The 25,414-nt window shown below is 46.9% G+C and overlaps 1 protein-coding gene across 1 annotated transcript in view; it reads right to left on the bottom strand.

The window, feature by feature from the left end:
• The window catches only part of srgap3 (SLIT-ROBO Rho GTPase activating protein 3), an 89,479-nt gene extending 64,364 nt beyond the window's left edge, over positions 1–25,115 (bottom strand). Inside the window, exon 1 of the mRNA XM_085775518.1 lies at positions 25,020–25,115. Within this exon, the coding sequence (XP_085631644.1) occupies positions 25,020–25,083 (64 nt within the window). The 5' untranslated portion in view covers positions 25,084–25,115. The remainder of the gene's footprint in view (positions 1–25,019) is intronic.
• Positions 25,116–25,414: the final 299 nt, after the last annotated feature.

Below are 25,414 nucleotides of genomic sequence, written 5' to 3'. Positions count from 1 at the left end.
AACATCCTCTGTCCTTAGACCCTCACATCCACTGAGGAAAAACTCCATGGAAAACCCTTTTAACAGGGAAAACCAGGAGAAAGCTCAGGGTGAGCAACAGAGGAGGAGACCAGCAGACCATGACTCCGCCCCCTTCAGGAGACCAGCGGACCGTGACTCCGCCCCCTTTAGGAGACTGGCAGACATGACTCCGCCCCCTTTAGGAGACTGGCAGCAGCAGCAGGTCTTGAGTCTATTGACTCCAATGGGAGAAGTGAACGTGAGCTCAGATTGTGGTCGATTCTTTGGCTCGAGAGTCACTGAAGTAAATACTGGACTCATTATATCACAAGAAGAACATTTAGACACAAAAATGGACACATTTCTGACAAATCAGGAGAAAATGAACTTTGTTCCAGACCTGTCTCTGTCTCAACAACACACTTTCTCCAGATCTGGTAACGACAACTAACATTCATGAACACTTACGCTAACTAGTGTTCATAATGTTAAATATGACTGTTAGCTTTATAGCTACATATTTAATGTTGGTAACCCTTTGATTTACAGGCCTCTAATTAGGTTTTAATGTAAAAAAAAATAAAAATAAAATAAAAAGCCAAGAAATAACAGTCAGTTTCATAGTAATGTCATGTTTTTTTAAAGGCTAAAGATTACACATGCCTATGCATGCTTTGAATTTTTTGGGAAAGGCCAGAATTTTTCTCCACCAAGTCCTTGTAATTGACCAACATCTCTTGACTATATTTCTCGACATTATGACATTGACCGTTATTTCTAATCTAGGTTATTTCTAGACATTATGACGCAATTAACTGTTATTTCTTGGGTATTTCTTGACATCCTCAGCCAATCAGATGAGTCCAGCTCCCCTCCCCTTCTGCAGGTGAACGTTGTAGAAGCTAAGAGGGGGGCGGAGGCTGGAGAGGGTTAAAATAACGTCCTTAACGTCCTGTTTAATTGCTCAGAATATGTTTTCCTGTTGTATTCAGCCTCCTGGGCCGTTCAGTGTCTGAGGGAAACAACTACTCACAAGTCGTATCGTCATGACGATATGGAACTGAACAGACTGTGATCACATCAACACACTGTTAAGACCAAAATAAACTCATGACAGAGTCGTTTCATCACCGGATCAAACACTGGTCCATGTGCATTAAGATGCAGACGATAACAGCAACTCATTAAACTTAAAGTACGTCGGGTTAGAGGAGTGTGTGTGTGTGTGTGTGTGTGTGTGTGTGTGTGTGTGTGTGTGTACACTCATGCATAGTGTATATGTACCGTGAGCAGAACTGATCCATCTTAGAGTGTAATTATGTCCAAGATAAAACTCCATCTATTGCAGCAGAGACAGCTTCATTACAGCTGCTGCTTTATGACTGCGTTTCTGCCTCCATACGTCTTCATTATGAGTCCAGTGATTCCTGCTGCTGCTGCTGCTGCTGCTGCTGCTGCTGCTGCTGTTGCTGCTGCTGCTGCTGCTGCTGCTCCGCTACAGTCTGGACCAGCAGGAAACTCCAGGAAAGCTCTGAGAACAATGGGAGGATGTAGGAGACCCCTGACCCCTGACCTTTGACCTCAGACTCAGAGAGGACCAGCGGCTGGATCAGAGACCAGGACAGATGTTCAATAAAACCTCAGACTCAGTGAACGGAAACTAAACCAGAACTAGAACTAAAGGCTGCAGCAAAGGACCGTTTCCATGACAACACAGATACATGTAATACTCTGATAGATTAGTACTCTGATACTCTAGGTAAGTAGTCTGATACACTGTAAAAACTCTAAATCTTTCCAAGAATATTTGTCTTATTTCTAGTCAAAACAATGTCATTCTACTTAAAATAAGTGTGAACAAGACACAAACACACCGACCCACAGAAAAAACACACACACACACACACACACAGCTCAGCTGCTCGTTGCATCTGTGTGAGCGACTTCCTGTGGCGCTGCAGCGACTTCCTGTCACAGTCCAGTGGCATGAAAATAATTCACTGATGCATCTTCAACTTCTTTTAAAATCTGAATTTGACTGAATCAACAGAAACTGTGTGTGTCTGTCTGAGTGTTTGTTGCTTCTTGTTGTTTCTGCTCAGATCAGAGAGAGTTCACTGGTTCACTGAGGTGAAACCATCGGTGTCAGTTCAACAGTCTGAAGCTCTGAGCTGCGTGTGACCAGTAAAACTAAGGACTTCATCATCTGAACCTCAGAGACGAACGGACGACGGCCGACGAGGTCAAACGCACCGCAAACGACCAAACGCTGCAAATACAGAAATGATGCAAAACCAAAGAACACGTGAAACAAATGCAACAGAAAAACACTTCAATCACAGAGACGAGGCAGAACCAGAAACATGCAAACACACAAAACAAATGCGAAAACCAGTAATCTCCAGTTCTATCCATCTATCTATCTATCTATCTATCTATCTATCTATCTATCTATCTATCTATCTATCTATCTATCTATCTATCTATCTATCTATCTATCTATCTAAAACGTTAAATCCAATCACAACACTCGGGTTTCCCAGAAAGTAGTTCCAGTGTCTAACAATACGGATAACATTAGTGAAGTTTGTACGGAATGGAAAGGTAACGACTGATCAAAGCAGCAACTCTAGCAACGAGTGAGAATGCAGGATTGACCAATCAGACAGGGAAGCTCTTCTTATATCAAAGTCTCTAGCGCTCTAATGCTAATGCTAACATTGTCGTTAAATATGGAAATGCTGCTCTTCTATAATATTGTAAAAGATCACGGCCAAGGGTTTAAAAAAAATACATAAAAGGACTGGTTTTATTCCACCTCAAGAGGGTCAGGTCCCGTAAGACTGGTCCATCCCTCAGGTCGGCTCCCCCTAGAGGCCTGGAGGGCTACTGCAGTTTGGAGTGAATATGCAGCATTTCTCTCTTGCATTGGCTTTGAGGTTTTGTGAGTTTTTGGTATTTGAAACATTTTTCGTTTGGTTCCCGACCTGCAGAACGGAACGAGTCAGGAAATCTTTCACTCCTGCTGCCATCAGGATGCACAGCCACATTTGTTAGGCCGCGCACTTTAAAGCAGAAGTAAGGTGAATGTTTGTGTTAATATAAGTCTTAAATAGTTGTATCTTCCGACAGCAATCACTTCTATAGAGTAGGCTTGGGCGGTATCCAAATTTTGATACCGTCAAACTTCCTCCACATTTTACCACGGTATACGGTATTACCGTGACTAATTAAAAATGATGACGTAAGTGGCATTACCAAACATTGGCTTGTGTCTTCACCATTCAGAAACTGAATACTAGGGCTAAACATTAGCAGACCAAAATCTCATTGGTCGATTGGTTGCAGGAAAAAAAGAAAAAAAACATTTGGAGCCCTGTCAAAATCTATATGACCGAACTGTATAAGGCTATAGGGCTTTTATTTTGAAGGGCCAGATACAGGAAGTCATGACACGCACTCGCTGTCAGTTTTTTTTTTTTTTACACGGCACGGCAGGTCCGGTCCTTTTTTTTTTTTCTTGTCAAGAGCGAGACATTTCTGGTTTGGAGACGTATCACTGCTGTTTTCAACGATTAGCGGGACCCGTCCCACAGGCTCACCGGCCGTCTGTCTCACAGAGACATGAGTCCCCGCTGCAGGCAGAGTCCCGCACCGCTCCACGCCGCTGCCCCCCACCCCACCCCACCTGCCGCAGCTCAGTCACTCACCCTCATCTACTGTGTTTATTGGTGATAAACGGGCATAACGGTAAAACCCGACCAACTTTTTGAAACTAATCAAGTTAATAAACTGTGTGCAGAGCGATCTGGCTGTGTGATGTGTGCGTGAGTGAGAGTGACTATGGCGGAACGTGTCCGACGGGAGGTGGGTGGGGTGTAAAAGTAGGCTAAAACATATTAAACTAACTTAAAATTCAACCACACATAAGTGCTACTGGACATATAATCAATTTTAGACATTAAATTACTTTTATTTAATATTTAATCCTTATCTCCTGTATAAGTGCATTGCATTTTTTCATGACGGTATTGAAACTGATACCGTTGCTATTTTTAAATACCTGCAGTATACGGTATTACCGTAATACCGCCCAAGCCTACTATAGAGTGTTTGGACTGAAACACGGGTCTGTCAGTCACTCTGCTCTGCTCTGAGCCCAGGAGAAAACTTTCCTTGTATCCTACAACCTTTATCCAATGAGGAGAGAGAACGGCATAAAGGGGCAGTCCTCTCTGTGTGTGCAGCCAAGGGATGCGCCTGAATGTGGTGACGTAGGGACGAGGGCGGGGGCTGCTAACTCCATCAGCTGACAGGAAGTTAGACAAAACCACCGGATCGCTTACTTCTGATTTAACTCTCACTGTACTCATATCATCTTAGGTTATTTATTGCTCTAGTGTGTGTGGATAGAGTCTTATCTATTGTGTCATGTGTTTCTGTTAGCTGCTGGGGGATGAATCAAGTATTTTTCTATTCTGTTCTATTTTGCATCATTTATGTATTTGCAGCATTTGGCTGTTTGCAGCACGTTTGTCCTCGTCGGTCGCCGTAGAGACGAGCTTCATGCTTCATGCTTCATGTTGTTGATGTGGTGACAGATTAAAACAATAAAGGTCAAACTGAGCCGGAGTAAAAAGACTGAGACTTCAGTGTCTCGGTCTCATCCACAGTGTGGACAGAGTCATGGACGGACAACAAGACTGTTTGTTACTGATTACATCATATTATCTCATAATCTAACCCCCCCCCCTCTGAGGTCGGCTCAGGATGCAGCTCTGATGCAGCTCTGATGCAGCTCTGATGCTCCGGTGCAGCAGCGTTTTACTGCCAGTCTGCTGTTTGGACGACGGTGACTGTGACGTCTTGACGCAATAATCAGCGGAGTGGAGCAGCGAATGAGACGTAGCAGGAAGGAGACGGATCGCCTCACTGCAGGACCATAAAGCACACACACACACACACACACACACACACACACACACACACACACACACTGGAGGTGGATGGGAATATTGAAGTGTTTCAGTGAATCGATACAAAGCTGAAGTCAGTGAGACGACTGTGATGTGGACAGAGTCTAAATCATAAACAGCCTCACAGAGCTTTTTCTTTCTGGGCGTTCACATCGTCATGTGTTAAGACACACACACACAGAGACACACACACACACACACACACACACACACACAGAGACACACACACACACAGAGACACACACACAGACACACACACACACAGAGACACACACGCACACGCACACACCAGACAAAAGCAACTCGAAGCCAAATTCACAAACCTAATCCCCGACTCAGCTCTGCAGTATCTGGCTCCACTGCAGAGACACAGAGACCAGCTCCACTCTGACTCTCTAACATCCCATAATAATAACACCAGCTCCACTCTAACTCTAACAGCCCATAATAATAACACCAGTTCCAGTCCATGAACTAATCCCCCACTTCTTCCTCTTCTTTTAATCCCATAATGATGAATGCAGTGTTGGATTCATGAGGGCGTGCTGCTGCAGGTTGAGTCTGTTCCTCATTAGCAGCAGCAGCGTGGACGACGCTCAGATCAGTTCAGACGACAGCAGCTGAGACCGATCGATGTCTGAGAGGTGAACTCCTGTCAGTCAGAGTGTGTGTGTGTTAACCATCGACCGGCTGCTTCATACTCTGTTTTCCTTCACTCACACTAAACTCTGCTCCGTCTAAATGTTTGTCTTTAAAGGGACAACCAGGAGTTTTGTAAAAGCAAAGTGTTTCCACACTACATTTATGAGCCTCCGCACCGTGAAATTCTTTGACCGGTGCAAGACAGACTCATGTTTTCATTCATCAAGAATTAAAGTCAGAGGTTGGAAGACGATCACATACCGTCGTAGTTCCCACCATAAACGGAGATTCATACGGCGGCGTTATTCTCATGACTCGCCACGAAACCGAAAGTAAAGAAACGCTGGTCGGCTCGCCCAGCATTTCCACCACCACTAATAATAACAAAATAACCATAGAGACAAAACCATAGATTTATCTAAAATGGACCATTAACAAGTGGTAACGGAGATTCATCCACATTAATATCAGACTTTTTTATAGTCGCGGAATTTTTCGTTCTGCTGCTGGAGAAACTCCTGGTTGTCCCTTTAAAGAGCCTTCAGACTGTGATGTTTATATGCACTCTGATCAACAAGAATGGTGGTGCTACTCAGTACTCAATCCTTTTTTGGCACTTTTAATTCTGTCTTTTGTGGGCTTTGGTCTTAGACAGCTGATGAGCAGCCTGTTGGAGGTAAAATGCAGTTTTCAGTAAATTACCAACTCTTAGTTTTTTTGTCTCTTGCTCCAGTTTCTTCTTTTTGAACTTTGAAGCACAACTTCCAGCCTGGTTATGATCCACCAGCGCAAAATGTAAATGTAAATTCTTGTCATTTTTCCCTCGGTCTTAAGGTTTTGTTCAGGAGTGTATATATATATAATATGATATGTGTCTCCTTTAACACCAGCTCCTTCCCTGTGCTGTAGATTTCTGCTTTCACACTGACACATAAACACAACCTGAGTTAAAACCTCTGACATGAATGAGGAGTTCAGTCTGGTTGTTGAATGTCTGTTTCACTGAGTGTTTCCCTCACACTCTGCTGCTTCCCAGAATCCCTCCTCTTCCTCCTCCTCCTCCTCCTCCTCCTCCTCTTCCTCTTCATCATCATCATCATCACCTCCGCCTCTCATCGATTTCCTCTCTGGTGTCGACTCTTCATCACCACGTTAAACCGACTGGAGACACTCCTTCAGCCTTCAGCCTTCCTCCCTCCTCGGCCGAGTCGACAGTACAGGACCGGGCTGCAGCTGAGACGTGTCTCCATGGCAACATGGGCGTGCTCCAGCCCCCAGGCGAGCGGCTCCGATGATGAAGAGCAGGAAACATCATCATCATCATCATCACCATTAGGGATGTCACAATTATACATTTTCTTGGTACGATTATTGTCAGAGAAATAATCACGGTATTACGATGATCACGATTATTATACTAATTAATTTCACAACAAAGTCAAAATATAAACTTTACTCATTGTTTACACAAAATATATCTATTACTGTAATATATGACCAATTCTTAACCCCCAGGGGAAATGTTTGAAATATTCAGGTCATAAATCGTCATCTATACCAAATGTCTGCGTTTATTTTAATCGCTTTTTGTTTTTATTAAAAATGACACGCTAACATTTAAATTCCTACCAATTCAATGTCACGTTAGTTAAATGGACCAGTATCTGAGCATTTACCTTTATTTTTGTCGCATATCTGCCAATAAGGTTCCAACATCAAGTTTTTGTTAAAGTAACGGTATTTAGGAATCTTTATGATCAATTAATTGTGGCGTTTAATACCACGATTAATTGTGAAAACAACAAGTAATCGTGACATCCCTACACAACTCTGTACACTACACTACACTATACTATACTACACTACCAGAGGTGGGTAAAATGTACTCAAGTAAGAGTATAGTTACTTTAGAATAATGTTACTCAAGTAAAAGTAAAAACAGAGGGAGAAGCAGCATGAAGCTTTAGGAGCTCGGCTGCAGCACAAACAGAAAAGAGGAGGAACATTTTATTACAGGACAGACAGTAGCAGCATTGTCCTTGTCTGTCCTGTAATAAAGATTAGTCCTAGGGATGGTGACTGTGCTGCTGACTCAAGTTAAAGTAAAAAGTAGCCGTTCAAACATTTATAAGAGTAAGAGTAAAAAAGTACTTGGTGAAAAAGCTACTCAAGTACTCAGTAACTGCTGAGTAACTGCTGAGTACCTGACCTCTGTGGGAAGAGTCTCCATCAGAACAGAAACAAACAGATCACACGTTGGATCCAAGGGGGCAGTTGTGGGTCTGAGAAGTGAAGCTCACTTCCTCGTTCAACAAACTGCAATCCCCTCTTCTTCCTCTGGGGGCTGGTGTCAGAAAGCAGCATTCTCCATAGACCCCCATGTTAAAATCGCCGACTTTACATCCTCAATAAACATGTTAAAAGCCTGGTGTCAGAACGTTTTTTTGTCTCAATCGATAGTTTCTACCCCCGCACACACTCTGAGGGGGGGGGGGGGGGGGGGGTTTTTTAACTCTACAGTTTTACTGTTATTAGGTTATAACCCTGGCCAATCAGGGCGCGGAAATGTTGAGTGACAGGTCTGAGCAGCTCCGTGGACAGCTGCTTCGAGGCCAGTGGGCGGGTTCTCGGCCGGCCAATCCAACATGGCGCTGTCCAGGCCGCCATGTTGGAGTCACAAAAACGACTCCCCAAAACCAGTGGGTGACATCACGGACGCTACGTCCATTCTTTTTACAGTCTATGATTGGATCAATAAGAAGAAGTAGCGAGTAGCAAGAGGAATGTAGCTCAATGTAACAGAGTAAAAGTAGCTACTGCTTCTTCTTCACTAATATACTCAAGTAAAAGTAACAAGTATGCTGCATTGAAACTACTCATAGAAGTACCATCACACCACACTACTCTGTAGCTACACTACACTACACAACACTACACTACATCAGCAACAATACTCAGCAGCTGCAGCCAGAAAACAAACAGCTCATTATCTGAACCTGTTCAACATACGGAGAATCAACTCTGTAGTGATCTGAACTCTGCAGCAGGACAAAGTCACTAGTACTCCACTACTCCACTACTCCACTACTCCACTACTCCACTACTTCAGTACTCTACTACTCCTCTACTTGATCAGACATCACTGTTTCTATTTTTGCATCTCTCTGTCTCCTCTGTTTCTGAGGTTCCTCTCTCCAGGCAGGAGGAGCTCTTTTAATCTCACTTTCTCCTTCTTCTCCTTTTTCTTCCTCCATCTCTGCACATCACCATGGAAACCTGCTGAATAGTAAAGCGACATTAAACAAACAGAAACATTTCCTGTTGCTGTTCATTTCTCGATTTTCTCTCCGTGTCATTTACTATTTCTGTCTTTTCTTCTCCAGTATCTCTGGGTGAAGATGGTTTGACACGACGACGACTCACTGGATTCACCGAGGAGTTTAACAAGGAGCTCTAGTGAACTCTAGTAGCTTACTAAGAGTTAACTCAGCTCCATGTGTCCCTTTCCACCTTAACTCTGTAGTATTTCCACCTTAACTCAGCTCCATGTGTCCCTTTCCACCTTAACTCTGTAGTATTTCCACCTTAACTCAGCTCCATGTGTCCCTTTCCACCTTAACTCTGTAGTATTTCCACCTTAACTCAGCTCCATGTGTCCCTTGTCTCTAGTTCTGGTTAAACCAATGACTAGTAACTAGTTCCAGGGAGAATGGGGTGTCTCTTGGCTGAAAACCAACCATTAGTCAATGTATATGTTCAAATATGGCGTGAATATGTGGAAATATTGTTGAGAAAATTCTGCAAGAAATACTTTTTTTTAGATAAAAGTGCTTTAAAAAAATGTCAAATAAAGATGTTTTTTTTTTTTTAATCTAAAAAAAAAAGTAAAAGATTTTCTCAAAAACTTCTCAAAAAAGTGGTAACATTTTCAAAAAGTTTGTAAAAAATTCTAGAAGAAATTGATAAAATTTCTCAGAAAAATGTTAAAGAAAAATCTAGAAAAAGTGGTTACATTTCTATTTTTAAAAAAGTCTCAAAAAAAGTAGTAAAAGTAGTGGTTACATTTCTAAGAAAAAAAAAAAAAAAAAACTTAAATAAAAACTAATAAAATAAAAAAAAGTGGTAAAATTTCAAGGAAAAGTTGGGGACCCCCATAGCTACCGGCAGCTCGCGGCCCCTTTCCCAAATGGAGCAGCCTTGGTTGAAGCGTGTGTGTGTGCATGGGGCCGTTCAGATGTAACGTGTTGTCGGTGTTGTGTCAAATCCCGTTTCCCCGTCCAGCTGTTTCTCCCCGACTGTTTCCCACAGAGCTCCGCCCCCCACATGTAGAATGTGTTTTATAGAAGAGAAACACACATTTCAGACAAATGACTTGTATCATCAGAACAGACGTGACCTGTGTAGAGCTGCAACTAACGATTATCTTCATTATCTATTAATCTGTTGATTATTTAAATGATTAATCGATTAATTGTTTGGTCAATAAAATGTAAATAAATGTTGAAAAATGTCAGTGAAGGTTTCTCAAACCACCAGACGACGTCCTCAAATGTCTTGTTTTGTCCACAAACCAAAGAGAGACTCAGTTTATTGTCAAAAAGGAAACAAAGAAACCAGAAACATTCATATGTAAGAAGCTGAAATCAGAGAATTTGGACTTTTTTTCTTGAGAAAACTAATCAAACCGATTATTCGATTATTAAAGTAGTTGGCGATTAATTTAATAATCGATTATTGTTCAATTAATCGATGAATTGTTGCAGCTCTAGTCCTGTGATTTTCCGCCTCCTTTCATAACACCTGAAAGTATTTCAGTTGTCAGTATGACAGAGGCTAAAAACATACTACGTACTATTTTCATGAAGAGTGGGAAACACAGTCTTGTTTTACAAATGTAAAAAAAAATCTCTCTTATTTTCACCGGAAACACACGTGGCTAGTGGAAATTCTGATCAAAAAAGTTAATTTAGAACCCTGTAGATGATAAATATATAACGTTATCCATCGCTCCATGGATCGATTTAGTTTAGTTCCCCTTTAATACGAGTGTGTAAAGAGTGAAGACTGAGCTGATGTTTCAGTAAACGCAGGTGGAAGACACACGACACGACCGTCTTCTAACTGTAGAGACACAGTGGAGACAGGAGAGAGGAGATGTAATGAGTCTCAGCAGCTCTGGCAGAAGCTTCATTATTATAATATGAAGTGAACAAACAGCAGCAGGTTGTTGTGAAGCAGTCACAGACTCACTGAGCTGAATGAAGCAGAGATCTGCTGCAGCGACTGGCACCAAACAGACACCATGCAGCTCTATGAACCCGTCTGTGTTCCTCATCACAAAGAGCTGACTGCAGATCAGCCCGTTCATCCAACACCAGTCATGTCTGGAACAACTGTGGCCTATGAGGAGGAGGCAGCTGCATCCACCACACTGAGTCTACACACACTTAAAGGGATAGTTCATCAACATTTAGTCACAATGGCCCATCACCATAATCCCTATAGTCATAGCAGTAGGTTCGTTACCTTTAATTGTCGGTGCAAGCTGTTTTTAGAACGGCGGAGCAGAGCTGTGAGCTTTTAGAGGGAAATTCATGTAAAACCTCTGATGCGCGTTGCCTTCAGGGACAGTTTTTCATCAACAGTCTCTGTATTTCCCTCTACAACAACTCTGTGTGGTAACGTTGTGTTATTATCTCATAGCGTGGTGAATGTGCAGCTCACAACTTGTCCACCAGAGCGTTGTGGAGTTGTTGGATTGTGTATTTGATGAGTTTGATGAGGGAAACCAAGAAATCCTATAATGAGCCTCCGTAGCGTAGCTCTGAGCAGCTCACGGCTCTGCTCCGCCGTTCTAAAAATAGCTTGCACCGTCAATTAAAGGTAACGAACCTACTGCTACGACTCAGAGTCCTGCATCGGGTCGGATCCCCGCGGGTATCCGACGGGTACCCCGCAAAAACGGTGTTCAACGGGTGGATAAGCTGTCTTGTGAAAATTCACGGGTCGGGCACGGGCGGAACTCAAATGAACACGGGTGGGTATGCGGGTGTATGTGTCGGCCTACAGAGGAAAACTCACGGCAACAACAGAGCAGCATCTTGATGTAAATAAACGATCTTTGGCCGCTCATGTGACGGCTCACAGCTTTCCCTGGAGTTTAGCCGGTCATGGCTTGACTGCTCGGCTTCTGGGTGAGCTACAAACACACCGATGGGATCAATGTAAAGGCTGAAGTGTCCTGCTTTCATTAAAAAAAGAATTGCGTCGCTATCATTCTCCGTTCCGGAAATAGCCGCGAAAGAGTACGGCTCCCTCCTCTCTCTTTTCTTTTCTTTTTTTCTTTTTTCTAAAGAGTACGGCTGTACCCCCGTTATCGCCGGTGATGACGGCGATCTAACGGGCAGCGGGTCGGGCAGCGGGTCTTAATATTGACGGGCGGGTCGGATCCGGATTGTATTCAGAAATAATCACGGGTGACGGGTCGGGACACGGGCTTAAAAACCAACGGGTCGGGCGGGCGCGGGTTTCCAAAATTGGACCCGTGCAGGACTCTGGTACGACTATAGGGATTATGGCAATGGGACAATTTGACTACATGTTGAACTATCCCTTTAATGCTTCAAACACACACACACACACACACACACACACACACTGTCCTTCAACAAAGACCTGTCATGTCATGACTGGAGGTGAAGACAAACTGCTGAGTCATCGTTTCTCTGCAGCTTCAAGATAGAAACGAACTGAACAACACAAACAAAGGTGTGTGTCTGTGTGTGTTGTGTGTCTGTGTCTGTGTGTAGCCTGAAGCAACAACAAACAGAGACACACCTCATGTCTTCATGTCTCACAACCAAACCCAACACACACACACACACACACACACACACACACACACACACACACACACACACACACACACACACACACACACACACACACACACACACACACACACACACACACACACACACACACACACACACACACATAATCTGATGACCAATCAATACAGTTGAGTGTGTGTTCCTCTGCTCTGATGACACTTCACACCTCAGGTTGACAGTCGGCCATTTTGTTCCTTCACTGCAGTAAAATGAGACAAACAGTGTGTGTGTGTGTTGACCAAGTCACTGTCAGTGTGTCATCTCAGAGAGAAGAACCAGAACAAAGCAGAAGACTTGAACCAGAGGTGTAAGAACCACTTCCTTTTCACTGTATCACCTCAAGAGAGTGTGTGTGTGTGTGTGTGTGTGTGTGTGTGTGTGTGTGTGTGTGTGTGTGTGTGTGTGTGTGTGTGTGTGTGTGTGTGTGTGTGTGTGTGTGTGTGTGGTGCCACAGTTAGATAACAGTTACATGTAGAAACAACAACAAGCTGCTGCTCATCTTCTCTCATCATGGTTCAAACATCTGAAACCAGTTCCTCTCCTACTGAGCAGCTGCTTCACCTGAGTTTACTGTCATTTCCCAGCTTGGGATCAATAAAGTCTATCTATCTATCTATCTATCTATCTATCTATCTATCTATCTATCTATCTATCTATCTATCTATCTATCTATCTATCTATCTATCTATCTATCTATCTATCTATCTCTACCTGCACCTGTGCTGTCTGTTGTTAGGACTAAAGGTTCAGTTCATCTCTGTTCTGGTCCTCACAACTCACACACACATCTCCCAGAATCCCTCAGAGAGCGAGGCCTCTGATTGGTCCTTGTCACCTTGTGTTTGACATTGTGTGTGTGTGTGTGTGTGTGTGTGTGTTTCTTCTTCCTGTCACCATCCACCATCTAGTTCTGACCCCATCAGTGACCCCCCCCCCCGCCCCCCCCCCAGCTGTAACTCAGACGGAGGCAGACTGTGTCATGAGGCTCAGAGCAGCTGCTCCTCCACCGGGGTCAAAGGTCAAGGTCCTGGTCTCACCCTGACCCCCCATCACTGTTAGTGGGTCCCTGGGATGTAAAAATATGTATGTGAGACAATAATCAACATCCCCCGGGACGAAGTCGGGACAAAACTGTTTTTTGGGGGTTTTTTAACTGAAAATGCACACATCACTGTCACTACACAAACAGCGCGAAGCTTCCTGCTTCAGGAGACTCGTACACAGACAACTGCTAGCGTCTCAAGGCCCCCACATACTCAGGCGCGGACATCCACGCGTACTCGAGGCGGACTCAGTGCAGTGAGTGGACGTCCACCAGACCCGTCCACGCAAAGCTCAATATTTACGACCACGCGGACTCCACGTACGCATACTCGGTGTCACACAACAGACAGCTCGGCGGGAAACCTTCACATCGACCTGTTTTTAATGTGACGCCGTACGCCCGACTATGGAACCTCAAACGTCCACGGACAGTGCCCACCGAGTCCGCACTGCTCACAGTACGCCTGAGTATGTGGGGGCCTTAAGAAGGAACCAAGAACTAGTTGGTTCTTCCCTGTGAACGGTGACATCACCAGGGGGCGTGTCTCATTCTAGGCTGTGACATCATCAGGGGGCGTGTCTCATTCTAGGCTGTGACATCATCATCGGTGGGCGTGTCTCATTCTAGGCTGTGACATCATCAGGGGGCGTGTCTCATTCTAGGCTGTGACATCATCAGGGGGCGTGTCTCATTCTAGGCTGTGACATCATCAGGGGGCGTGTCTCATTCTAGGCTGTGACATCATCAGGGGGCGTGTCTCATTCTAGGCTGTGACATCATCATCGGGGGCGTGTCTCATTCTAGGCCGTGACATCATCATCGGGGGCGTGTCTCATTCTAGGCTGTGACATCATCGGTGGGCGTGTCTCATTCTAGGCTGTGACATCATCAGGGGGCGTGTCTCATTCTAGGCTGTGACATCATCATCAGGGGGCGTGTCTCATTCTAGGCCGTGACATCATCATCGGGGGCGTGTCTCATTCTAGGCTGTGACATCATCAGGGGGCGTGTCTCATTCTAGGCTGTGACATCATCGGTGGGCGTGTCTCATTCTAGGCTGTGACATCATCAGGGGGCGTGTCTCATTCTAGGCTGTGACATCATCATCGGGGGCGTGTCTCATTCTAGGCTGTGACATCATCGGTGGGCGTGTCTCATTCTAGGCTGTGACATCATCAGGGGGCGTGTCTCATTCTAGGCTGTGACATCATCATCGGTGGGCGTGTCTCATTCTAGGCTGTGACATCATCAGGGGGCGTGTCTCATTCTAGGCTGTGACATCATCAGGGGGCGTGTCTCATTCTAGGCTGTGACATCATCATCGGGGGCGTGTCTCATTCTAGGCTGTGACATCATCATCGGGGGCGTGTCTCATTCTAGGCTGTGACATCGTCAGGGGGCGTGTCTCATTCTAGGCTGTGACATCATCAGGGGGCGTGTCTCATTCTAGGCTGTGACATCATCATCGGGGGCGTGTCTCATTCTAGGCTGTGACATCGTCAGGGGGCGTGTCTCATTCTAGGCTGTGACATCATCAGGGGGCGTGTCTCATTCTAGGCTGTGACATCATCATCGGGGGCGTGTCTCATTCTAGGCTGTGACATCATCAAGGGGCGTGTCTCATTCTAGGCCGTGACATCATCATCAGGGGGCGTGTCTCATTCTAGGCTGTGACATCATCAGGGGGCGTGTCTCATTCTAGGCTGTGACATCATCATCAGGGGGCGTGTCTCATTCTAGGCTGTGACATCATCAGGGGGCGTGTCTCATTCTAGGCCGTGACATCATCAGGGGGCGTGTCTCATTCTAGGCTGTGACATCGTCAGGGGGCGTGTCTCATTCTAGGCTGTGACATCATCAGGGGGCGTGTCTCATTCTAGGCCGTGACATCATCAGGGGGCGTGTCTCATTCTAGGCTGTGACATCATCAGGGGGCGTGTCTCATTCTAGGCTGTGACATCGCCAGGGGGCGTGTCTCATTCTAGGCTGTGACATCATCAGGGGGCGTGTCTCATTCTAGGCTGTGACATCATCAGGGGGCGTGTCTCATTCTAGGCTGTGACATCATCATCAGGGGGCGTGTCTCATTCTAGGCTGTGACATCATCAGGGGGCGTGTCTCATTCTAGGCTGTGACATCATCATCAGGGGGCGTGTCTCATTCTAGGCTGTGACATCATCATCAGGGGGCGTGTCTCATTCTAGGCTGTGACATCATCATCAGGGGGCGTGTCTCATTCTAGGCTGTGACATCATCAGGGGGCGTGTCTCATTCTAGGCTGTGACATCATCATCAGGGGGCGTGTCTTATTCTAGGCTGTGACATCATCGGGGGCGTGTCTCATTCTAGGCTGTGACATCATTATCAGGGGGCGTGTCTCATTCTAGGCTGTGACATCATCACCAGGGGGCGTGTCTCATTCTAGGCTGTGACATCATCAGGGGGCGTGTCTCATTCTAGGCTGTGACATCATCAGGGGGCGTGTCTCATTCTAGGCTGTGACATCATCAGGGGGCGTGTCTCATTCTAGGCTGTGACATCATCAGGGGGCGTGTCTCATTCTAGGCTGTGACATCATTATCAGGGGGCGTGTCTCATTCTAGGCTGTGACATCATCAGGGGGCGTGTCTCATTCTAGGCTGTGACATCATCAGGGGGCGTGTCTCATTCTAGGCTGTGACATCATTATCAGGGGGCGTGTCTCATTCTAGGCTGTGACATCACCAGGGGGCGTGTCTGATTCTAGGCCATGACATCATTATCAGGGGGCGTGTCTCATTCTAGGCTGTGACATCAGCAGGGGGCGTGTCTCATTCTAGGCTGTGACATCGTCAGGGGGCGTGTCTCATTCTAGGCTGTGACATCATCAGGGGGCGTGTCTCATTCTAGGCCGTGACATCATCAGGGGGCGTGTCTCATTCTAGGCTGTGACATCATCAGGGGGCGTGTCTCATTCTAGGCTGTGACATCATCAGGGGGCGTGTCTCATTCTAGGCCGTGACATCATCAGGGGGCGTGTCTCATTCTAGGCTGTGACATCATCAGGGGGCGTGTCTCATTCTAGGCTGTGACATCATTATCAGGGGGCGTGTCTCATTCTAGGCTGTGACATCATCAGGGGGCGTGTCTCATTCTAGGCCGTGACATCATCAGGGGGCGTGTCTCATTCTAGGCTGTGACATCATCAGGGGGCGTGTCTCATTCTAGGCCGTGACATCATCATCAGGGGCGTGTCTTATTCTAGGCTGTGACATCATCACCAGGGGGCGTGTCTCATTCTAGGCTGTGACATCATTGGGGGGCGTGTCTCATTCTAGGCTGTGACATCAGCAGGGGGCGTGTCTTATTCTAGGCCGTGACATCATTGGGGGGCGTGTCTCATTCTAGGCTGTGACATCATCAGGGGGCGTGTCTCATTCTAGGCTGTGACATCATCATCAGGGGGCGTGTCTCATTCTAGGCTGTGACATCAGCAGGGGGCGTGTCTTATTCTAGGCCGTGACATCATTGGGGGGCGTGTCTCATTCTAGGCTGTGACATCAGCAGGGGGCGTGTCTCATTCTAGGCTGTGACATCATCAGGGGGCGTGTCTCATTCTAGGCTGTGACATCAGCAGGGGGCGTGTCTTATTCTAGGCTGTGACATCACCAGGGGGCGTGTCTGATTCTAGGCTGTGACATCATCAGGGGGCGTGTCTCATTCTAGGCTGTGACATCATCAGGGGGCGTGTCTCATTCTAGGCTGTGACATCGTCAGGGGGCGTGTCTCATTCTAGGCTGTGACATCGTCAGGGGGCGTGTCTGATTCTAGGCCATGACATCATTATCAGGGGGCGTGTCTCATTCTAGGCTGTGACATCATCAGGGGGCGTGTCTCATTCTAGGCTGTGACATCATTATCAGGGGGCGTGTCTCATTCTAGGCTGTGACATCACCAGGGGGCGTGTCTGATTCTAGGCCATGACATCATTATCAGGGGGCGTGTCTCATTCTAGGCTGTGACATCACCAGGGGGCGTGTCTCATTCTAGGCCGTGACATCATCAGGGGGCGTGTCTCATTCTAGGCTGTGACATCATCAGGGGGCGTGTCTCATTCTAGGCTGTGACATCATCAGGGGGCGTGTCTCATTCTAGGCTGTGACATCATCAGGGGGCGTGTCTCATTCTAGGCTGTGACATCATTATCAGGGGGCGTGTCTCATTCTAGGCTGTGACATCATCAGGGGGCGTGTCTCATTCTAGGCCGTGACATCATCAGGGGGCGTGTCTCATTCTAGGCTGTGACATCATCAGGGGGCGTGTCTCATTCTAGGCCGTGACATCATCATCAGGGGGCGTGTCTTATTCTAGGCTGTGACATCATCACCAGGGGGCGTGTCTCATTCTAGGCTGTGACATCATTGGGGGGCGTGTCTCATTCTAGGCTGTGACATCAGCAGGGGGCGTGTCTTATTCTAGGCCGTGACATCATTGGGGGGCGTGTCTCATTCTAGGCTGTGACATCATCAGGGGGCGTGTCTCATTCTAGGCTGTGACATCATCATCAGGGGGCGTGTCTCATTCTAGGCTGTGACATCAGCAGGGGGCGTGTCTTATTCTAGGCCGTGACATCATTGGGGGGCGTGTCTCATTCTAGGCTGTGACATCAGCAGGGGGCGTGTCTCATTCTAGGCTGTGACATCATCAGGGGGCGTGTCTCATTCTAGGCTGTGACATCACCAGGGGGCGTGTCTGATTCTAGGCTGTGACATCATCAGGGGGCGTGTCTCATTCTAGGCTGTGACATCATCAGGGGGCGTGTCTCATTCTAGGCTGTGACATCATCAGGGGGCGTGTCTTATTCTAGGCTGTGACATCACCAGGGGGCGTGTCTGATTCTAGGCTGTGACATCATCAGGGGGCGTGTCTCATTCTAGGCTGTGACATCATCAGGGGGCGTGTCTCATTCTAGGCTGTGACATCATCAGGGGGCGTGTCTCATTCTAGGCTGTGACATCACCAGGGGGCGTGTCTCATTCTAGGCTGTGACATCATCAGGGGGCGTGTCTCATTCTAGGCTGTGACATCACCAGGGGGCGTGTCTCATTCTAGGCTGTGACATCAGCAGGGGGCGTGTCTTATTCTAGGCTGTGACATCACCAGGGGGCGTGTCTCATTCTAGGCTGTGACATCATCAGGGGGCGTGTCTCATTCTAGGCTGTGACATCATCAGGGGGCGTGTCTCATTCTAGGCTGTGACATCACCAGGGGGCGTGTCTCATTCTAGGCTGTGACATCATCAGGGGGCGTGTCTCATTCTAGGCCGTGACATCATCAGGGGGCGTGTCTCATTCTAGGCTGTGACATCATCAGGGGGCGTGTCTCATTCTAGGCTGTGACATCATCAGGGGGCGTGTCTCATTCTAGGCCGTGACATCATCAGGGGGCGTGTCTCATTCTAGGCTGTGACATCATCATCAGGGGGCGTGTCTCATTCTAGGCTGTGACATCATCATCAGTGGGCGTGTCTCATTCTAGGCTGTGACATCATTATCAGGGGGCGTGTCTCATTCTAGGCTGTGACATCATCAGGGGGCGTGTCTCATTCTAGGCTGTGACATCATCATCAGGGGGCGTGTCTCATTCTAGGCTGTGACATCATCAGGGGGCGTGTCTCATTCTAGGCTGTGACATCATTATCAGGGGGCGTGTCTCATTCTAGGCTGTGACATCATCAGGGGGCGTGTCTCATTCTAGGCTGTGACATCATCAGGGGGCGTGTCTCATTCTAGGCTGTGACATCATCAGGGGGCGTGTCTCATTCTAGGCTGTGACATCATCAGGGGGCGTGTCTCATTCTAGGCTGTGACATCACCAGGGGGCGTGTCTCATTCTAGGCTGTGACATCACCAGGGGGCGTGTCTCATTCTAGGCTGTGACATCACCAGGGGGCGTGTCTCATTCTAGGCTGTGACATCACCAGGGGGCGTGTCTCATTCTAGGCTGTGACATCGTCAGGGGGCGTGTCTCATTCTAGGCTGTGACATCATCAGTGGGCGTGTCTCATTCTAGGCTGTGACATCATTATCAGGGGGCGTGTCTCATTCTAGGCTGTGACATCATCAGGGGGCGTGTCTCATTCTAGGCCGTGACATCATCAGGGGGCGTGTCTCATTCTAGGCTGTGACATCATCAGGGGGCGTGTCTCATTCTAGGCTGTGACATCATTATCAGGGGGCGTGTCTCATTCTAGGCTGTGACATCATCATCAGGGGGCGTGTCTCATTCTAGGCTGTGACATCATTATCAGGGGGCGTGTCTTATTCTAGGCTGTGACATCATCAGGGGGCGTGTCTCATTCTAGGCTGTGACATCATCATCAGGGGGCGTGTCTTATTCTAGGCTGTGACATCATCAGGGGGCGTGTCTCATTCTAGGCTGTGACATCATTATCAGGGGGCGTGTCTTATTCTAGGCTGTGACATCATCAGGGGGCGTGTCTCATTCTAGGCTGTGACATCATCAGGGGGCGTGTCTCATTCTAGCATAGATATATATACGTAGATGCCGCATTCGGGCTTGTTTGGAATGTCTCACGGCCGCCATCTTGAGGAGTAGTTCCTCCTGACAAGCAATCAACAGTCAGAGGGTTTGACAGCTGTGAATCTGGCAAAATGCCAAACTTTAGTGCCGCGTACAGATCATCCCATGAAAGAAACGCCAAAACGAAGAGACATGGAATAACTTTTCTCAAGTAATAGGTTGTTTTATATTATATAACTATTATGAACTTGTTGAATTTGATGTAGGTAAGTTATCTGACATAAATGAAACTAACGTAACGTATCATTGGTGGGATATGTGTTACATTTAGTGCATATACCGGTAGTTAATATATTAAAGGATCATAGGGCAGGATTAATGAGAACGGCCAGTGACGCGACGGCCGCTGCGCGTAACTACAGCAACCAGCGAAGCCACCGGCACGGGAGCGCGCACAGACTCTTCGCTGTTTACTTTACTCTTTACAGTCTTTCCTATCTGGGGAGGGAGGGGGGGGGGGGGTATTTTACTGTAGGTTCTCTCTCTCTCTCTCTCTCACACACACACACACACACACACACACAGACAGACAGACAGACACACACACACACACACCTGCCTCTTCACTGTGCTGCAGCAGGGGGCTGCTGTCTGTTCCTCTGAGCTCCTCTGCATGGATCTGTATGGGCTCCTACTCCTACAGGCCGGTACCGAGAATTAACGCGCCGGGTCCGGGTGTCGGGCCGCATCTGTCAGGGTCCGCGGTCCCATGAAAACCAATAAACACCGGACATATTCATGATTTCATTAAAAAAAAAAAACGGACGCGTCGCGGTCACGCCGGCCAGGACGTGAAAAGTGGACATGTCTGGGCAAAAGAGGACGTTTGTCCACCTGCCTGATAACGTTGTTAAAGTTATAACGTCGGCTTTTAACCGCTAGCTGCGGCTAACGGCTAATAATAAGACAGTAGTGAAGAGGGAGAGGGTGTGTAAGTTAGTGACCTGCCTGCTGCTGTGAGCGTGCGTGAAGGGAGGGGGAGAGAGAGTGGCGGGGGGGGGGGGGTTAACAGGGCTTTCAGTTGTGCTGGGTCGTTTGCTGGCAGTAACAGTAGGCCTAATTTGGATCCACCGTGGTTCAGAGCGATTGATATAACAGGGAGCGTCGCCACTCTGTTACTGTATCAATGGCTCTGCCACGGTTGCCCTCTTCATGTCTCCATTCCATTGATCCATTCGAAGGCAGTCGTGGACGCGCTGACGTCAGGTCCGCCGGCCAGCGCGCGAAATTCACCCCCTGAATTGCAGCGCATTTTGCAGCACAGACCCCGTTCAGGGCAATGGAGAGGTACGCGGGTGGGCTCGTTCTTTTTGGTTTTGAACGCTTCCTCACCCATTATTATTTAAAAAACGTAAAACGCATGGGTATTTTCCGGTATTTTCTCACAAATCCTGCCCTATGATCCTTTAATAGTTTGTTATTTTGTTGCCTGTATGTGTAGGCTAGGCTTATCAGCTGTTTCCCCCGGCTGTGAGTTTGTGGTTGCCATGGTGATGAGGCCAGCGAGTGAGTGTAAACCACTGTAGGCTACCTATATAATTTGTGCTAGGCCATATTAAATCAGTTTCATGGCACTTACATTAACCCTAACTGCTAACGTGAGCTATATAGCTGAATTGTAGTGATTATATTAAAACAAACGGCTTGAAAATCGGTTGAAAATTCAGTCTGCCTCTGTAGATACAGTAAGTAAAAGTTAGACACCTCCTCCTCAAGATGGCGGCGGCGGCGACAATCCGTTCCAATGGGCAGCAGCGTCAGAGGCGGCATCTACGTTTATATATCTATGTCATTCTAGGCTGTGACATCATCATCAGGGGGCGTGTCTCATTCTAGGCTGTGACATCATCATCGGGGGCGTGTCTCATTCTAGGCTGTGACATCATCATCGGGGGCGTGTCTCATTCTAGGCTGTGACATTGGGTGCGTTCCGATCGACCTTTAGTTCCCTGCGCAGTGGACTACACAGGGTGTTCCGCCATGTTCAGTGTGGTTCCAAACCGCAGGGAGCAGTTTGAAGGGAACTTGGTGTTATATCGGTTAAGTGAAGTTTCCTACGGCAGATTCCCTGTGCAGGGAGTAGGGAGTAGGGGGCTCTGTCCAAGTAAACTGTGGATCGGAACGCAGCTATTATCAGGGGGCGTGTCTCATTCTAGGCTGTGACATCATCATCAGGGGGCGTGTCTCATTCTAGGTTGTGACATCATCAGGGGGCGTGTCTTATTCTAGGCTGTGACATCATCATCAGGGGGCGTGTCTCATTCTAGGCTGTGACATCATTGGGGGGCGTGTCTTATTCTAGGCTGTGACATCACCAGGGGGCGTGTCTTATTCTAGGCTGTGACATCATCATCAGGGGGCGTGTCTTATTCTAGGCTGTGACATCATTGGGGGGCGTGTCTCATTCTAGTTGTGTGAAGACGAGCAGGAACCCCCTAGATAACCCTCAACCTATCAACAGTCACTCTACACAACTATAACAATTTGTACAATCTGTATTCTGAATATATCTATCTTTATCTTTATCTTTATTCTATTCTATTTTATTCTCTTTACATGAATCCTAAATTATATTTAGTATATGCATACTGTAGCATATGTAACGGAGGTCTGGCCACAGTCACCAGGTACCAGTGAAGAGAAGTGACAGCGTGCGGCGGTTAGCGGTGCTGAAGTTAAACTCAGTCACCCATAAAACACGTGCTAACCCACAACAACATCAGTAACACATATTTTATGCTTTTTCTTTTTTGCAGAATATTTTATTTTATCTTATTTTATTTCAATGTGTATTTTATCGCTACCTTTTACTGTTTTTTGTAAGTTTGTGTCTGCACCTGACACCAGGTCAAGTTCCTTGTGCTGTGAACTAACCTTTACTGCTCCTGGCAATAAAAACAAACCAGTTGTATGAATTTATCTTTTCTTAAAGTAAAGTAACTCTGATGTCTGGACCTGATAGAGGAGGCTGAGTTCACTACAACACCACAACAGACCATTAATACACTTAAACTGAAGAAGGAACTGAGACAGCAGGAACGAAAACATTTAGAGTAAAGCAGAGTAACATATTAAAGGATATTACTGTAAAAACCGGATCAACAAAACACGTACAGCCTTCATAAAAAAATCAAGCCAATACAAAACAAAAAGAAAACTCAGTCAGGATATACCAAAGCTGTGTACTGTAGACACTACTGTCCGGTGCAGAACGCTGGAAGACAAATCCTATTCTGGCCCAAGACCATCTCAAACAATAAACTTCTCAACATTACCCAACAAGATAACAACATGTACAACATAATCACTAGGTGAAGATGGTCCTGGATCGGCCATGTCCTCAGGATGGACACCAACCAACGCCATCCCAAGAGTCGCTCTACACTGGAGCCCACAGGGCAACAGAAAGAAAGGGAGGCCTGAAATGACACGGTGTTGGTAGGACGATAGAGAAGGAACTCCAACAGCACCACCAGAGGGTTAGTTGGATGACAGATACGACTACACACAATACACACATCGTAACACGTGTATGGTAATAATCCATCCATCCACTGATTGAATATCAAAGGCTTCAAATGTACGACCGGGAGGAGGCTCGGAGAAAACAGCGGACCGGTCTGGCAGATTCGCTAAATAATGCAATTTTAAATCGATGGAAGTCGTATTTTGATCAATTATGTTTCAAATTAATTATTTTACTCGTAGGCCGTGTACTAAGTGGGATAATGTATAGATGGCCACACCAGTGGCCTACGTCTTCCCCAGCATGAGGGAATACATTAGCTCCATAAAATGCTTCTTTATAAAAGAAAAATAACAACAACCCGACCAACTATACATTATCCCTTACGTAACGTACGTCCACTTTGGTTCCATTTAAAACTGGTGTGAACGCTGCTGGTTCAACAGGAAGCACCGAGGTTCAGAGACTCCAGAACCAGAACCAGAACCAGAACCAGAACCAGAACGTGTCTGTGTGAAGCCACCAACAGTTCCCTGACTCCTGAGTCACAGGTAAAACGCTCTGGAGTGGAAACTGCAGAATCAAATGGAAACTAAAGAGTTTTTCTTCAAATCACACGACAACAGAGTCCGAGGAAACATGTGTGTGTGTGTGTGTGTGTGTGTGTGTGTGTGTGTGTGTGTGTGTGTGTCTTTAATCCCTGTCATGGATGTGTGTTGTTGTGTCATTTCCCAGTTGTGCGTCCTCAGGTGTTTTCTGTCATAAATGATCAATGTCCAAATAAACTGGTGAAACTCTGAACTGGACCGACTCTGATCTCTCTCTCTCTCTCTCTGTGTGTGTGTGTGTGTGTGTGTGTGTGTGTGTGTGTGGGAGGTGTCAGGTGATTGAACCAGACCCAGAGTCAGATTTATGGATGAGAAGAACAATGAGTCTGGATCAATACAGAGACCGAGTGAGTCCACATCAGTCCAACAGAGGAGAAGACATGGCAGATAATAACAATAATAATATTATTAATATTATTATTATTATATAATTATAAATAATATTAATGTATCAATAAGAGCAGGGTTTCCTCCTCCTGCTCTGGATCATTTTACCCAGCAACAAAGCCAGACCAGATCAGACCACCCTGAACCTCCAGACCAGATTCTGGTTCTGGTTCTGGTTCAGAGGCCTCACGTCACTGACGCTCCTCACGGTTTGTTTGTCATCTGTAGCCTATAATGCCCCCCCACCCCTTCACCCCCTCACCCCCCCGACACACACACACACACTCCTCTTCCTGCTCGGATCACAATAGAGAGCAGAGAGACAGATCAGATCTAGATCCAGAACCGACACCGACTCTCCGGGCCGCAGCTCCCCGCAGACAGCGCGCCCTGAGCGGACACACACTGACTCACACTCACCCTTCACTTGGGTCTCGTAGTCTGCGATGATCTCCTTGTCCTTCTTGTACTTGGTGGAGGACATGTTCGGCTGCTGCGGTCCGAGGCTCAGGGAGCTCTCGGTGCTGATCCGGGTCTCTGCTGGTCCTGGTCCGGTCCAGACCTGGTCTAGTCTAGTCTAGTCTAATCCACCAATTCCTGCAGCACCGACCGTGCATCGAGCAGAGGACCCAGCACCAGAACAAAAGGTTGGGTCGGTGGGTCGCTGCACCGAGCAGCTGCAGCAGCGGAGCTCTGTGTTCCTGCAGAGGGAAGGCTTTCTGTCTGTCAGGGAGCAGAGTCCTCCTCCTCCTCCTCCTCCTCCTCCTCCTCCTCTGGACCAGCAGCCAAACGGCTTCAGCCGCACAAACACACAA

This window comes from Trachurus japonicus, chromosome 5 (genome assembly GCF_045865225.1).
Source record: "Trachurus japonicus isolate A0001 chromosome 5, Traja_1.0".
Lineage (NCBI taxonomy): Eukaryota > Metazoa > Chordata > Actinopteri > Carangiformes > Carangidae > Trachurus > Trachurus japonicus.
The sequence above is the reverse complement of the archived record's forward strand: the minus strand, read 5'-3'. Positions and strand labels throughout refer to the sequence as shown.